Source organism: Perca fluviatilis, chromosome 7, assembly GCF_010015445.1.
Source record: "Perca fluviatilis chromosome 7, GENO_Pfluv_1.0, whole genome shotgun sequence".
NCBI classification, from domain to species: Eukaryota; Metazoa; Chordata; class Actinopteri; order Perciformes; family Percidae; genus Perca; species Perca fluviatilis.
In genome coordinates this window covers 32,126,051-32,143,278 of record NC_053118.1, presented here as the reverse complement: position 1 = coordinate 32,143,278, position 17,228 = coordinate 32,126,051, and the positions used below count along the sequence as shown (strand labels likewise).

The 17,228-nt window shown below is 38.1% G+C and overlaps 2 protein-coding genes across 3 annotated transcripts; both read left to right on the top strand.

The window, feature by feature from the left end:
- On the top strand, positions 1–4,501 carry LOC120562213 (fucolectin-4-like). Its single transcript, XM_039805803.1, has 6 exons — positions 1–129; positions 517–585; positions 1,120–1,405; positions 2,101–2,255; positions 3,363–3,642; positions 4,077–4,501. Exons 2-6 carry the CDS (start codon positions 522–524, stop codon positions 4,225–4,227), a joined length of 936 nt encoding a protein of 311 aa, XP_039661737.1. The 5' UTR covers positions 1–129; positions 517–521; the 3' UTR covers positions 4,228–4,501.
- A 1,871-nt stretch (positions 4,502–6,372) lies between these two features.
- On the top strand, positions 6,373–15,857 carry LOC120562215. 2 transcript variants are annotated; one of them, XM_039805806.1, is made up of 8 exons: positions 6,373–6,525; positions 6,694–6,831; positions 6,954–7,062; positions 8,192–8,253; positions 11,370–11,655; positions 12,028–12,182; positions 13,745–14,024; positions 15,336–15,857. In XM_039805806.1, the coding sequence occupies exons 4-8, from the start codon at positions 8,196–8,198 to the stop codon at positions 15,487–15,489; spliced, it is 933 nt and encodes a 310-aa protein (XP_039661740.1). In that variant the 5' UTR covers positions 6,373–6,525; positions 6,694–6,831; positions 6,954–7,062; positions 8,192–8,195; the 3' UTR covers positions 15,490–15,857. The 2 variants fall into 2 exon arrangements, with proteins under 2 accessions (XP_039661740.1, XP_039661739.1); XM_039805805.1 differs by having other exon boundaries at positions 6,948–7,062.
- The last annotated feature ends 1,371 nt before the right edge of the window (positions 15,858–17,228 follow it).

Sequence of the window (17,228 nt, the reverse complement as noted above, 5' to 3'; positions counted from 1 at the left end):
TTCTGATGATTGGTTGGACATGGTTTGACTGATGTAGAGGTGAAGAAAGAGATGCATATAAAAAGGGCAAAAGAATAGCTTACTTTAGTTTGGGAGCCTTTTTTCTCATCAGACTGTCGAGGTCTCGAGGTAACACTTTTAATTTCTTTTGAGCATCACATCATCTAGTACATGACTTCCTGTGTATCCTGCTGTCTTAACTTGCTTTTCACTGCTTGAGAACGTATTACTTTACAAAAGATATGTAGCTCTGCAGCATAAAGAAGAAAATAATAGCCGCAATAATTTAAACCTCAATTCTAATTGTGAAATTCAACCACAACTAAATACTTGTACTATATCTTTGCACTTTCTCATATTTTGTTGAAGTCTAACACATTCAATATTTCCATTGTTATCACTCCCCCATAATTCTAATGCAATACATTTCTCAACAGTGTTCAACAGTAATAATGAAGAATAAGAAGTGTACTTTGTTTTAAAACATGGTCAAGTAATGACTCTCATCTTTCTCAGCCAGAATGATGAAACTGCATGTTTTCCTTCTGCTGCTCCTCCTGGAGACGTGCTCAGTTTCCACTTACGGTAAGCATGATCCGACAGTATGTGCGATGTCTTCATTGTAAAACATCACCAGGAGGTGAATGTGTGTCTGACTGTTTTGTTAGCAAGAAAAGTAAAAAAGTATCGTTACACAAATAATTTGTCTGGACATGAGCAAGTTTTTCCCTCCATAGAAAAACACATAGGCTACTCATCAGCAACAGATGTTGGGTAACAAAAAACCACATTTAAACTGGGATGATGTAAGAAGGATCAAAAGGAGGCAAACTGCTACATGAGTGTGGCTGATGAGTGAATGGAATGCAGGTAAGGAGGTGAGTGGGAGAGGCCAGGCAGAGCTGGAGACAAGAGGGAAAGTCCGAGGGCATCTGGTGGACGGATTGAAAATGGCAATGATTTGATTTTGGGGACTAAATATGGGTCTGAAAAGGAGGGACAGAAAGACGAAGTGTGACAGGACCAAAGTTAAGTTATTAGTTGAGACACTGATTAAAGCTTAACAATTCACAAACAATATTTCATATCTGTTGTATGTATTTTAACTCTCATTCCTAGAAAATGTGGCCTTGCGTGGAAAAGCAACCCAGTCAGACCGTTATGAGCACGCGTTTGGAGCTGCCGAAGCTGCTATTGATGGAAACCGTGAATCTGGTTTTCATTCTGGATCATGCACCCACACTGATGAAGAGACCAACCCCTGGTGGAGAGTGGACCTGCTGGAGTCCTACATCGTCACTTCAGTCATTATCACCAACAGAGGAGATTGCTGTGAATTAAGGATAAACGGGGCAGAGATCCGCATCGGCAACTCTTTAGAAAACAATGGTGCCTCAAACCCAGTGTAAGAAAATATCCTGCATTTTCAAAGAACACAATTTTTTGTGTAAGTTTGTCTGAGCATTTTGCTCAATGTTAACTCTGCCCCGTTTAAATAAAAAAAGTAACGCATTGTGGAAATGTGCTAACATTGCGCTGACGTTACCGCATTTTATGCGTCAATGTTAAGCTAATGGTAGGGCTCAAGTTAGCCTAGCTTATTAGCTTCCACTTTCCCAAATAGAGAGCTGAGGTCCTGCCATCACATCCCGTCTAGCCTAGTTCCACTTACTTCTGTAACTCCTTCACTGAAGGGATACTTTGCAGATTGTTATCCAGCTCTGTGTCATCTTTGTGTTGGGGGTCTGTCAGATGACCACTGTTTGGCCTTCCTCCTTGGCGCCAGTGCATGGAGGAATGGGGCAGCTGAAGTCTGCTGAGATCATCCAGCGGATTTTGACGGATCTAAGTGATGGGTTTCGCTGACCGGTGGATCTCGGCAGACCTTCGCTGCTATGCTCCGCGCTGGCGCTACGGAGAGAAAACAAAACACTGTTCATCTAATTGCATTGCCCATACTGCCATGACACAGAGATGCATTTAAATCAGCAAAATATCTCTTTAAGCATTTCTTTCATGGTTCTGAGAAAATGAAGCATGTTTCTGGGGCAGTAAAATGTGATTTGTGTGCTGCTTTTTTATTCTCTTTCTCTCTGTTAGGGCTGGTAAAATTTCTACTATTGGTAGAGGCAAATCATTCACTATGACTTTTACTGATCATGTGGAGGGACGTTATGTGACTGTGGTTGTACCGGGTTCAGCAAAGATCCTTACACTCTGTGAAGTGGAAGTCTACGGGTACCGTGCCCCAACTGGTGAGAAATTGAGCTATTACATTATTAAGTATTCAGGGATCTTCATCTTAATTATAAACTGCTGTATAAGCCAAAATAATCATATGACACATTTTTTGTTGATGTTATAAAGTCAACATGCTTATAAGCTAAATTTGCTACTACTAGTATTAGTACTTTAATTAGTGTATTTGTAGAGATGTTATGACTTTAAATGTAACATTTATACATCCGATTAATAAAAAAAAAAACTTTTCTGCCATCCAAACCATCCTGCCCATGGGCCAGAAACATTCGGGGCTCAGTCCAAACCTAGTGGTGCATGCTCATCCGGAGAGATGTTTTTCCCCATTTACAGCAGCTACTCTATATGCCCTATTATTCAAGCAATTTTAGATAATACAATGCATAAACATCTGTACATTATTTGGGAAAAACATTAAAGTTTCTAAGAAAAACAGTCATCCTGTAGAACCTACATCATATTTTGTATGTAATTGATTTCCTACTCTCTTTATCATTCTGAACCCAGAACAAAACAAATGTTAAGGATGACTCCTTTTCACTCCTGTCACCTTAAAAGAGGCAAGAGTTGTCTGATGTTACTATTTCTTAAGTCACATAACATAGGTTTGGTTGGAATTTTGTGTAAACAGCATTAATGATCTTGAAACATATTTTTGTTACACTATGCTGGAGAAGGGTTCACAGAATAAATGTTCAGCTGACAAATGTGCTACATTTTAATCGATCCCATGATAATCTGGTTTGCTCTAATTGTAAATCAAGGATCCACAAAAAAACCATTACACAATTATATCAGATTTCTTCAGGGAATGGCATAGTTCTAGTAGAACTAGAACAGTTGATGGTATTTTAAAAACCCCAAATATTTGGGGCTTTTGAGAAAACATTTGGGACTGGAGCCCCAAAAGCCACCGCCTCTGATACTGTCTTTTCTGCAAATTAAATCACATTCTTTCAATGAGTCAAAGGAATAAGATATTAGAAGTCACATATGTTGGAGCATTTAATAAGACCTACAATTTGTCGTGATTTAGTTGTCATGTAAAGCGCAAACAGGTTGAAGTGAAACATTTTTAATTTTTGTAAGTATTCTTTTTGCAGGAGAGAACCTGGCACTTCAAGGAAAAGCCACACAGTCGTCACTGTACATGTTTGGCGTTGCATACAATGCCATAGATGGGAATAACGGCAGCAGGTGGGAGGACGGCTCCTGCACTCACACAAACAACAACATCGACCCCTGGTGGAGACTGGATCTGCCCAAAACCCACAAAGTGTTTTCTGTTAAAATAACCAACCGAGATGAAGACCCAGAACGACTCAATGGAGCTGAGATTCGCATTGGAGATTCCCTCGCAAACTTTGGCAACAGCAATCCCAGGTAGCTTATCACCTGTTAATTAAGAGTCCCTGGTTTCTCAATTTACATCTTTAGATACGTTTGTATTTCATATTTCAACACAGCATATTGTACTGCTGCTGTAATAATTTCTTTTTTTTTGGCACATTTAGGTAGACAGAGAAAGCTCTTCTCGCAGTTCCTACATTTGTAATCATGGCTGATCGTGCATTTGCTGTCATGGCACCTAAACTGTTGAATACATTACTGTTTTTCAAAAGTCAGCTTAAAGCACACTTTTTCAACCTGGCATGCTTTCAACTGACTTGTACGATGTTATACCTCCTACATATATACTTTATTATTTTATCTAATTTTTCTGTCTTTTACTGTACATTTTAAAGTATGATTTAACTTTGTGCCCTTTGGTTAAAGGAACAAAGAGAAACCTTTTTGATTTCTGTTTCTTCTGCCAGGTGTGCTGTGATCCCAAGTATTCCAGCAGGTGGTGTTGGTGAGTTCAAGTGTAATGGGATGGACGGACGCTATGTCAACATAGTCATCCCAGGAAAAGAAGAGTTCCTGAGTCTGTGTGAGGTGGAGGTGTATGGCTCTCGCCTAGATTAGCTCTGAAGAAGTTCACAATGCATGACAAAAACAAATCACTTCATTGTAAACTCATTCATTAGCTCCTAGTGTGACAGCGATTCCATTTGTAGGATTAACATCACTTCTTAGTGCATAAATATTATTAAGTTTGGCCATGTTTCAATTTCTAATTCTGTTGTTTGAGTTGTCTTTTTTAATTCTAGCTTTTTGGAGTACTGTCACAACCTGCTGAAGGATAAAAACTGTATGAATGTCATCAATACTGAAATACAATTAAATCATTAAAACAGCCTATTGTTCTATTCATTTGATCATCATTGGTCTGAAACAAATGTACAATGCACATATGGAATCATTGATTGTTGCATGTGTCACAGTAATTTCTGTTAAGTGTCCTTAGGTTTCATGAAAGGCGCTATATAAATACAAGTTATTACTATTATTATGTTTACGCACTTGATGGCAAGCTTATTCAACTTGTTGAGATGGAAGGTGAGATCAACTAAGTTCTGCCAACTACTCAGGGTTGCTCAGTTCAACAAAGCTGTTCGTTCCTTTTTCTTGCAAAATAAGTCAATTTCAGGTATCAGAGAATGGAACCTTCCCACAACTTAGCCAGCGCACAACCAAGTGGAAAAAAATTCCCAAACATTAAACATTCTTGATCAGAAGAGATTAATAGTTTTAATCAAGGTGCTTATCACATCAATAAACCGGGTGACTCTAGCTTCCTGTGATTGATATTCCCATACGATGATAGAACTGTATGCAGTTTAGACACCCCTACCTTAACACATGATGAAATCATACATTATCGTCATTTAATAATTAAGTGAAAGCATTATTGTAACTGTGAATGTGTTGAACCAAAGTCCTCGTCAAATAGGTCTGTTAAATCAGTGCAATCATCTCTCTGTGAGGAATGAACTTTGGGGTATATTTCATGATGTGTCCTCAGATGACCACTGGAACCTAGATGAGTAGGAGTGCATGGGAGTAATCTTCATGCTGTGATGTGATTGGATAGTGTCTGTGATGAAGGTGATCTATATAAATGATTGACTGTAAGGACACAAACAGCGTGGTCAAAGTTTGACAGGACCACAGTAAAGCTATTAGTTGAGACCCTGATGTAAGCTTAAGGATTTTCATTATGTCTTTTTAAAATATGGCCTGTATGGAAAAGCAACCCAGTCAGACCGTTATGAGCACATGTTTAGAGTAGGGCTGGGCTATATGGAGAGAATCAAATATCACAATATTATATTCAATTATATTATATATAACGAAATTGTGACAATGTTGTAAGGTTGACTATTGGTGCTTTCACAAAATATTTACACAATGAGATTTTTGATAAATAATCATCAGTACCATGGATGTAATGACTAAGTGGTTAAAGACAAATAATACAACAGCTAGAACAGTCCGGTAAGTTCAGAAAATCACGTTACTATAATGCAGCCTTTAAAACCCGGAAAAGAAAACACTTGTGTCATATCACAATATTACGATATCCAAAATGTAAGACACTATCTAGTTTCATATATTGATATGGACATAATATCAATATATTGTCCAGCCCTAGTTAGGAGTTACTTCATTGCTATTGATGGAATCCCTGAATCAAAAAATGTTCATCTGCCCACACTGCCATGACATAGAGCTGGATTTAAAATCAGTAAAATATCCCATCTGTATTTATATTATAATATTTCATCTGTCTCAGAAAATGAAGCGTGTCCCTGGGGCAATAAAGAATATAATGTATAAAAGAACTGAACACTGCTGATCACTGGAAGCAGACTTAAAAGTAAGAAAAACATGTCGCACTCTCTGGCTCTATATGTATTTCTCTATTCATTATGACGACGTTTCACCCATCACGTCTTCTTTAGATCAACAATGGGGACAGTAAAGCCCATATTCTAGGACAAGTTGGCATCCACTCCAGCACTTGCATTTTACGAATTTAAAAATGTATAATTCATACTATGAATTTAATTTATAATATTGGTTTTTTTTAGCATACAAAACACATGACAGTAGGAAATGTACATGTGCTGCAGGGCTGGTACTGATGTCATCATAGTTGTTGAATCAGTGCTATCATTTCTCTGTGAGAATGTCTATTACATGAACTTTGGGATATATTTCATTGGGTGTCCTTAGATGACCAAGACACATTCCTATAAACAGCTTGGTTTAAGGGTTTTAATCGCTCTGTCCCATGTCTGGAAGTGGCATGCCAAAGGTGAAGAAGCTGTTTCTACAACTTGAAGCCTAATCAGCATGATACAGTAACTCTGGCTGAGGGTAAGAGTTGAATCATTCTTCCTACCTCAAAACTTTTTTACTGTAACCCAGCATAGGTAAAAACCTCTGTCGTCATTTTGGAAACACAACCCAAATATTTAATATGTTCTTCAATAACGTATACATTTTGAGAGATTTTTCTAAAAGCCTCTTTCTAAATCCCTGTAGCACTCTGGCAGTGGGTGCTGCTGGTGGCAACTACAGAGAGTATCATTCTATCACATTTCAATAAACTACTGAGCTCTGGGGTATATTTCATGGTGTATCCTTAGATGACCACTGGAACCTAGATGAGTAGGAGTGTATGTGAGTAAATTCCATGATGTGATTGGATAGTCTGTGTTTAATGTAATATTTATTAATAATTAATTAAGGGAAATATTTTAGATAAATAGCTTGGTTTTAAGGATTTTTATCTCCAGAAACAGGAGTTCACTCTGAAGAAGCTGTTGCTACATTTAAACGTAAAGTCAGCACGATACAGACTTGAATCAACTGACTCCAGGGGTACATCATTTGTTCTAACCAGGAATCAGGGTAAGCATTTCATTTTGCATTTCTCAGCTAAAAATGTTTTGATTTTGAACTAAGTTCCAAAACATTAACTACTTCATGTTCATTTCATCAATTAAAAAAAAAAAGAGCTGCTCAGAGCTATTCTTTTTCAGTAGAATCTCCTCCTGGATGCTTCAACTCAATTTATCATTTTAAATTCATGGCTGATGTTCAGACCTGTTTTTTTAGACCCCGTGGGGACATTTTGCATAAAAATACCTTTTCATGGAAGAGCCGATTAAATTGCGTATCCGAATCACGCAGCTACAAAAAATCTTTTTCCTCATTAACTTTGCGAGATAGGGAATGGCCATGCCGGAGGTCTGTGCTCTCCGAGTGCCCTTCTAGTTACTTCAAAGGTTCTGTATAATATCAGTGGTTAACCATCTTCCCCAAATTTTTGTTTTGTTTTCCAGTACTATATTCTGTAGTGTATCCAGTATTTACAAAAATTTGTATAATTTATTTCTCCTTTCCTCTCGAACGTCCAATTGTTATTCCCTTGTTCCCCATTGTCTTGTTTTATTCCACTGTACCTTTTTAAGTACCAGTTAGACGTATTTTATTGGTACCTGATTCATACATTTACACATTTATCAAACATTATTCAACAATTAAGTGTAAAAGTAAACTTTCTTTTAAGTATTGTGTATAACTATCTTTGTGTCTGTATATGTATGTATGTAGGTATGTATGTTTCCTCTATGTACTATGTGATAGACAGTATGTCTGTATGTCTGTATGTTTTTATGTTTGTGTGTACCCTTCTGTCTGTAATATGTTATGTGTACTTTTATATCTGGACCTTGAGTCTGTAAATAAAGTTATATATTTAGGAGCAGCTCACAAATGATCACATGATCAATCACATGTATGCTCAGAGCAGGAAGAGCCAATAAGAGACCAGACATTTAGCCAACCTCTACCCAATTGTTCATCCATTAAAAAAAAAGAATGTTATGCAGTTATTCTTCATTCAAGATCATTGCGGCAAAGATCTTTATCTTCCATTTTGTTTTTATTCTTCTTGAAGGACTTAATAATCAACAGTGGAAATGTAATTTGCAGTTTTGCTCTTTATGAAAAATTCTCTCTTGTCTGTCTCCACTAGAATAATGAAAAACAGTGTGGTTTTTTCTTTGCTGCTCCTCTTGGGGACGTGCTCAGCTTACGGTAAGTATAATGTGGGAATATCTGTATGTTAACAATAAAACAGCATGAAAGGTAGTTGCGTACATTGCTCATATCTGGTGATGCCATTTAATACAGTAATATGCTGAATAATAGGGGGGAGGTCAGAAAAGGTGGAGATATACTGAATTACTGATTTTGAAATTAAAAAGCCATGAATTTCTAGCACTGAATATGTATGCATTGAAATTATGTACAGTGCCTTGCGAAAGTATTCGGCCCCCTTGAACGTTTCGACCTTTTGTCACATTTCAGGCCTCAAACATAAAGATATAAAACTGTAATTTTTTGTGAAGAATCAACAACAAGTGGGTCCCAATTATGAAGTGGAACGAAATTCATTGGCTATTTCAAACTTTTTTAACAAATAAAAAACTGAAAAAGTGGGCGTGCAAAATTATTCAGCCCCTTTTACTTTCAGTGCAGCAAACTCTCTCCAGAAGTTCAGTGAGGATCTCTGAATGATCCAATGTTGACCTAAATGACTAATGATGATAAATAGAATCCAGCTGTGTGTAATCAAGTCTCCGTATAAATGCACCTGCTCTGTGATAGTCTCAGAGGTCCGTGTAAAGCGCAGAGAGCATCATGAAGAACAAGGAACACACCAGGCAGGTCCGAGATACTGTTGTGGAGAAGTTTAAAGCCGGATTTGGATACAAAAAGATTTCCCAAGCTTTAAACATCCCAAGAAGCACTGTGCAAGCGATAATATTGAAATGGAAGGAGTATCAGACCACTACAAATCTACGAAGACCCGGCCGTCCATCTAAACTTTCAGCTCATACAATGAGAAGACTGATCAGAGATGCAGCCAAGAGGCCCATGATCACTCTGGATGAACTGCAGAGATCTACAGCTGAGGTGGGAGACTCTGTCCATAGGACAACAATCAGTCGTATACTGCACAAATCTGGCCTTTATGGAAGAGTGGCAAGAAGAAAGCCATTTCTTAAAGAGCATACAAAAAAGTGTCGGTTTAAAGTTTGCCAAAAGCCACCTGGGAGACACACCAAACATGGAAGAAGGTGCTGTGGTCAGATGAAACCAAAATCGAACTTTTGGCAACAATGCAAAGCGCTAGTTGTTTGGCGTAAAAGCAACACAGCTCATCACCCTGAACACACCATCCCCAATTGTCAAACATGGTGGTGGCAGCATCATGGTTTGGGCCTGCTTTTCTTCAGCAGGGACAGGGAAGATGGTTAAAATTGATGGGAAGATGGATGGAGCCAAATACAGGACCATTCTGGAAGAAAACCTGATGGAGTCTGCAAAAGACCTGAGACTGGGACGGAGATTTGTCTTCCAACAAGACAATGATCCAAAACATAAAGCAAAATCTACAATGGAATGGTTCACAAATAAACATATCCAGGTGTTGGAATGGCCAAGTCAAAGTCCAGACCTGAATCCAATCGAGAATCTGTGGAAAGAACTGAAAACTGCTGTTCACAAACGCTCTCCATCCAACCTCACTGAGCTCGAGCTGTTTTGCAAGGAGGAATGGGCAAAAATGTCAGTCTCTCGATGTGCAAAACTGATAGAGACATACCCCAAGCGACTTACAGCTGTAATCGTGGCGCTACAAAGGTGGCGCTACAAAGTATTAACTTAAGGGGGCTGAATAATTTTGCACGCCCAATATTTCAGTTTTTTATTTGTTTAAAAGGTTTGAAATATCCAATAAATTTCGTTCCACTTCATGATTGTGTCCCACTTGTTGTTGTTTCTTCACAAAAAAATAGTTTTATATCTTTATGTTTGAGGCCTGAAATGTGGCAAAAGGTCAAAGTTCAAGGGGGCCGAATACTTTCGCAAGGCACTGTATCTGAAATGTTTTGCCTCTGAATTTTACTCTTCAAATTTTCAACTTGTTTTCAACTTTATTTTTCTAAGTTTATAAATTCCGAAACCAAAATTCCATATTCAGATGCAAAATACAATATATAAAATGAAACTAATATGTTTTCAACTTGCTCAAATTCACCAGGCCAAATTCAGCTGCAAAATGTAATTCACTGTTAACATCCGGTAACCCAAGGAAAAGCAATCAATTCTAGATGCTGGATCGGGAGTGTGCCATGGTAGCTTGCTTCCAACAACTGGAAACTTTTTTGCTATTTTCGTCTGCTATTTCATCGCTAAATTCACTATTGCGACTTTTTTATGCGAGAAATCCACTGTGTAGAGTTCGAATATGGGCAGCTTTACGAAAATGAATGGCCAATTGCTTCTTTGCTCCGATGTTGTTGGACTTGAGAAGCTCCAGTCTGATGTGACAACCATCTGGTGGAGGCCGGGATCGCTCGCTCGCTGGCCGGCCAGGGATGTTCACAGACCCCGCTGTCAGCTGGAGGTCTGTCAGGAGACCCATGGACAAGAGGCGTTTATATGTAGTTCTGTCCTACAGATGTACAATAGTGTTATGTTACTTTATGTTCTATTATAAAAGTGCACTTATAGCCTACATGCCCAGAGACAAAAGATGGGAATTAGTATTGTGATATATCTGGTGCAATACATTTATTGTACACTGCCCCTGTTTTAAATAAGCCAGTAAATTAATGAAATATATAAGCTTTGGTGCCTCCCCTTAAGTTTAAATAACATATGCCATTATTTATTATTTACAAGTATGTTAAAGAGAGAGGTTAGATAAGGCCATTTCAGACGTTGCTCTGATTTTAATTTGTGAACATTGAAAAATAAAGGTGAAAAATAAGTTGTTGAAAATTAGTAAAGTTCAAAGTAAAAAAATTCAGATACATAATTCCAATGCATACATAGTCAATGCTAGAAATTCAATGGCTTTTTAATTTCAAAATCCGATGAAACAGATTGACTTCAATACAAGGGCACTTACAGAAATACCACTAATAATTTACTAACTTGAGTCAGTGTCGATTGGGGCTGAAGACTACAAGTTTAAAAATGAAAACAATCTGTGGGTGTGGCATTAGAAAGAAGTAAACTTAACAAACCTCTGTAGCCCTCTCCTCATCTCTGCTTGTATTGAGTCTAGCGGCTCAAGGCTTAATTAGCAGACATTAGCCAACATTACGCTGGTAACTAAACCGTGTGTATTTCTTTCACAGAAAATGTGGCCTTGCGTGGCAAAGCAACTCAGTCACTACGTTGGGATGGAGTTTATGGAGCTGCCTACAATGCTATTGATGGAAACCGTCATTCTGATTTTCATGACGGTTCATGCACCCACACTAAAGTACAGACCAACCCCTGGTGGAGAGTGGACCTGCTGGAGTCCTACATCGTCACCTCCATCATCATCACCAACAGAGGAGACTGCTGTCCAGAAAGGCTCAACGGGGCAGAGATTCACATCGGCAACTCTTTACGAGACAATGGTATCACAAACCCATTGTGAGTGCTTATTAATAGTTATAAGATATAATATTATATATAAAGGGAAAGAGTAACAATTGAAACTTAATTTTTCCAGAGAAATGCACTTTTTTATTTTACTATATGCTCTGATCAATAATCATCACCACAGTTTCCCTTTGGACCTGTGGGAACAGGCCAATGCTAGCAGTGGAGGCATTCCTCATTAAAGTACGGTCCAGGATGTCAGTCAGTTTGGAGACTCACACTTTCAACCTCAATCCAGTCAGCCCAGTCACAACAGACCGGTTTCTTTTAGCACGACACTGCAGTCTGCATCACAGAGAAACCACCAACTTGATCCTGAACATAAATAATGAGCTGCTTTCTCTCTTTCTGTCTCTCTTTTAGGGCTGGTGTAATTTCTGAAATCCCTGCAGGGAGCTCATACACTTTGACTTTCGCCAATCGTGTGGAGGGACGTTATGTGACCGTGTCTCTATCTGGTTCAGAGAGGGTTCTTTCACTCTGTGAAGTGGAAGTTTTCGGGTACCGTGCCCCAACTGGTGAGAGTTTAAGAAATAACATGCTGCAAGACTTTTTTGCTGTATGTGCACAGAAAGCAACTTCCATAGGAATGAATGAGATGCCATCTTTGAACCCAAGACTGTAAAAAAAAAAATAATAATGGACAAAGCTTCCAAAGCCAATGCGGAAGTGCCTCAAACCTGCATTCTATCTAATTTGCAGTAGGGGACAACTCCACTAGTTGCAAAAATAAGTCTGTTGCTATAGAAGTCTATGAGAAAATGACCCTAATTCACACTTGATTGCCAACTGTTCTGAATGCTCCGGTTTCAGCATTTTTTTCTACTCTCGGCTAAGTGTTACGCAACTCCAAGCCGGTCTTCTATGATTGGTCATCTGTCCCAGTCAGGCAGGACTGGAGTGTTTTTATTTATTAAGCTACTGCGGTGTTAACATTGTCCCCTGTAGCTACATGCTAACAGCAGTAAAAGATGTAATCATGGCTGCCAATGTTGTTAAATTCCCCCCAATTACTCTTGAAACATTTCCGGTTATGTAGTACTTGGTTTAAAATCCTGTATCTGCAATTTTTTATGATAGAAAGTGTTGCTATATTTTTATTAGTGTCCACTGCTAAGATAATATAAGATAATACTTTATTGTCTGTTACACAAGGGTTACAGAACATTTTCTTTGACAAGGCTCCAGTCACAAAGAGACATTCAAACAGACATATAAGAGTGTGTGTTGTCCATGTTTTCATCTTAAACTTTGACCCTCCCACTGTGTTTTCACTTCATCAAAGTTGATCGAAACATTTGCTCGCCTAAAAATGTGCTCTTCAGTCTTATGTCAACCAAGTTAGCTGCTAACTTAAGGAAACGTTTGATTTTCTGTACTGCCGTCCATGCAGATGAAAGGCGGCAGTTTATCCACCGGTAAATCTGGATGACTCAGTTTAGAAGGGTTGAGAATCAGCAAATTTCCCCATTTAGTGTTTAGCTTAGCGCAGTCCCATTGCAACCATAAACAACACTGGCTTGGCCGCGTCATCCTCCCCAGCTCCACTCAGTCAAAAATCAGCAGAAATGTTGCCACAGTAAAACACAAGGCCAGACCAGCCAAGTTTATTTGTTTAAACAAGCTACAACAAGGTAATTCAAAGGGCTTAGTATTAAAAGTAGTATTGTACTTCCATAGAGTCGGGGTTTGCCAGAAACAGTTTAAACATGGCCTAGATCTTTATCATATAACTGCTATGCTATTCTAAAATGGGTAAAAAACAACAACTCTGGATTTTACTATTTCCATGATGCAACTCATTAGTGTCTCTGATTAGACCCTCTCTGACATCCGGGTAAAGCCCACCTCTCCACGACCAAAGGCTGTGACACATTTAAAAAAAAAAAAAACACCCAATTTGTCTCGATCTTAATGGGATCAAAAGAAGATTTAAAATTGCAAGGAACATTTTTTTCCCACAAAATATCAGAAGTCATACATGTTAAATCAACCGACAATTTGTTGTGATTTTGTTGTAATGATAAGCGCAAACAAGTCCAGGTATGAGTTGTGATTTTTATAGTTATTCTTTTCGCAGGAGAGAACCTGGCACTCCAAGGAAAAGCCACACAGTCATCATTACATAGTTTTGGCATTGCGTATAATGCCATTGACGGGAATCGTGCCAGCACGTGGGAGAAGGCGTCCTGCAGTCACACAGCCCAAGAGGCGAACCCCTGGTGGCGACTGGATCTGATCAAAACCCACAAAGTATTTTCGGTTAAGATAACCAACCAAGATGTAAACGAACAATTAATCAACGGAGCTGAGATCCGCGTTGGAGATTCTCTTAACAACAATGGCAACAACAATCCCAGGTAATTTACCGCCTGTTTATAACATCACTAATATTAAAAAGTCATTAAAGTGGAATTTAGATGGAACTCTGTCACTCTGGTGCTAATTATTATATACTATATACTTAACTATGTATGTATGTTGTATGTATGTTACAGCCAGACTTATACTTATAATACTTTATATTTGGGAGAGCTTTCTAAATTATCTCAATCCTCGTAGTAGCAACATTTCTGTAGTGCAATTTCTTGTTACTTATCTACTGACATACACTGATACAGATACAATGCCAAAAAAAGAAAGTGGACCCTTTATTCATAATTCGTCCATAAAATTTAGTCTGATCTTAATCTAAGCCACTATTATACACAAATGCACTAAATGTAAACTAATAACTCCAATATTTGTATATTGGCATATTTATTAAATAATCTCAATATTCAAAATCCAAATAGGAAATAGTCTGCGAAAGCCCTTTACAAATGACCTATAAAAAAAAAAATACAAGACAGATTTCCCCATGAATGAGTTGAAACTGTAGTTATGGTTTGTTGTGCCTTGTTCTGTACAAAGCGAAACAAATTAAAAATATTGTTTACTGACTCATCTCTTCTCAAGCTGATCTGAACCATCCCGCATTCACACGCGCTTTCAGAGTATATTTATAAAGGTGGAAGAGAACCCTTTGGTTACAGTTAAGGGCCTGTTGAAATATCTGTTACTGGACATCATGATTCAGCAATAACATATACAGTATAGGGCAAAAATATGCTTATGGAAGGTTCTTAATTAGGATTCTGTGACAAGAACTTAAGAGACATTCTTGTAACATCAATATTTTTCATTATCGAGCCCTTATGAAAACATCTGCCACCAACAGTCTAACAAAGTGAAGCCTATGTCACTCTCAGTGTATGTTGTTTGTCAAATTAGACTCATGGGTGCAGGGCCGGCCCCAGACTTTTGGGGGCCCTAAGCAGGATTTGGTTTGGGGACTCTCCACATTGTAACGTTTTGCCACTGCACTTTGCACTAAACCAACTTGTGTATTGTAAATATTAGTTTAAGCACTCATAATGTGCACATAAGTATTTAAAGACTAATGTGGGACCAATTAGCAGCAACTCTATCTTTAAATAGACCGGCTCTGTTAAGCTCTATTGTGGGACATTTCAAGCGCTCTTGGGGGCCCTCTGGTAGCCACGGGGCCCTAAGCAGCCGCTTAGTTCGGTTATGGGTCGGGCCGGCTCTGCATGGGTGTGGTGAAAAATGAGTCGTCTATTTCTTCAGCCAACCTGAGTTAATTGAGGGATTTCTGCTTCTTCTACCAGGTGTGCTGTGATCTCAAGCATCCCGGCAGGTCAAACTGTTGAATTCCAATGTGTCGACGGGTTTGATGGCCGCTATGTTAACATAGTTATCCCCGAAAGAAAGGAGTGGCTGGTCCTGTGCGAGGTGGAGGTGTATGGCTCGGTCCTGGATTAGCTTTAACATTTACTTCCATTTGCAAGAATATAGCCAATGTTGTTATATGTACTCAAACTAACCAACATAATAGATCCAGCTTTAATGTGATAGTTAATAGATTTAGCTTTAATGTGATTGTTCACATGACAAATAACCAATAGAATTGTGTGCAACATGGAGTTAAGTTTTAGACAATAGCAAAATGACGGATAAAATGGGTCTTTGATAGTCTCTGTGTTAACATCAGCCTACAACAATCACGTGTGAAACTAGGACACGGTATTGCTCAAAAATGTCCGATACAGATACTGGTACCGATACCATGAATTTGATACCGGATCCTGATTGATACTTTTATTGAAACCAATTTTACCGAAATCCATTTACAAAGAAAAAGAAGAAAAATAATGGCCGGGGGAAAAAAAAAAAAAAAAAAAAAAAAAAAAATATAAAAAAAATTATTTTTATATCTTTCAATATACTATAGAGGCAATTCGGTAGGTGCCTAAACGTATGAAAATGTACCCAGCCCTATGTAAAACAGGCCTATTATATTTAGTACATCGACACAGCAGCTTAGTTGTGTTTTAGAACTGATCTATGTCACTGAGCTTGTGATTGTACTGCCACTGCTGCATTGTTGCTGTCATCTTTGCTAAAGTCAAATAAAATCATTAAGCAAGCCTTGCATAATGGTCTGGATCATAACTAACTCGATTCAACTTAAACACTACTAAAGAATATGGAGTTAAAGAATACACTGTTTTCATGCAGTACTGATTAGTACATTTACGGGCTGAACTCTTTACAGGATTTAAAACTTGAACGGCTTGTTTTTTGCCACATCTTCCGACACGACGACATTCGTTTAAGCAGACCGTGTTTCTGGACTTGTTTCTCTGCTGTCCACTAGCACAAGTTCATCTACTTGCTGTAGTTGAAAAAAATATTAGAGTGGTTCTTTTCAGGTGCAGGACTCGCATCTCCAAGACTCAAACTTACTGACTATAAATAAAAAAAAATTTGTTCATTTTGCTTTGTAGTAAACACTTTTGATAAAACAATATCAGCAATGGATTTCTTTTGCACTTTTTGCATGAAATATCTGTGACACTATACAGTCATGTGAAAAAAATTAGGACAGCCATGCTAAAGTTAACTAAAAAAGGAATAAAAAAAACCATCTTTCGGAAATTGATCTTAACCTTAATTAAAAAAAACAATTAGGAAAAATCCAACCTTTTAAGGACACCAATTTTGTTTGTGAATGAATAATGTACTCTTAAATTTTATTTTCTTCCTTAAAATACAGGGGACATACAGTGTTCTCCCACTTGGAAATCATGGAGGGGTCTGAAATTGTCATCGTAGGTGCATGTCCACTGTGAGAGACATGATCTAAAAAAAAAAACAAATCCAGAAATCACAATGTATGATTTTTTAACTATTCATTTGTATGATACAGCTGCAAATAAGTATTTGAACACCTGTCTATCAGCTAGAATTCTGACCCTCAAAGACCTGCTAGTCTGCCTTTAAAATGTCCACCTCCACTCCATTTATTATCCTAAATTAGATGCACCTGTTTGAGGTCGTTAGCTGCATAAAGACACCTGTCCACCCCATACAATCAGTAAGAATCCAACTACTAACATGGGCAAGACCAAAGAGCTGTCCAAAGACACTAGAAACAAAATTGTACACCTCCACAAGGCTGGAAAGGGCTACGGGGAAATTGCTGTTGGAGCAATCATTAG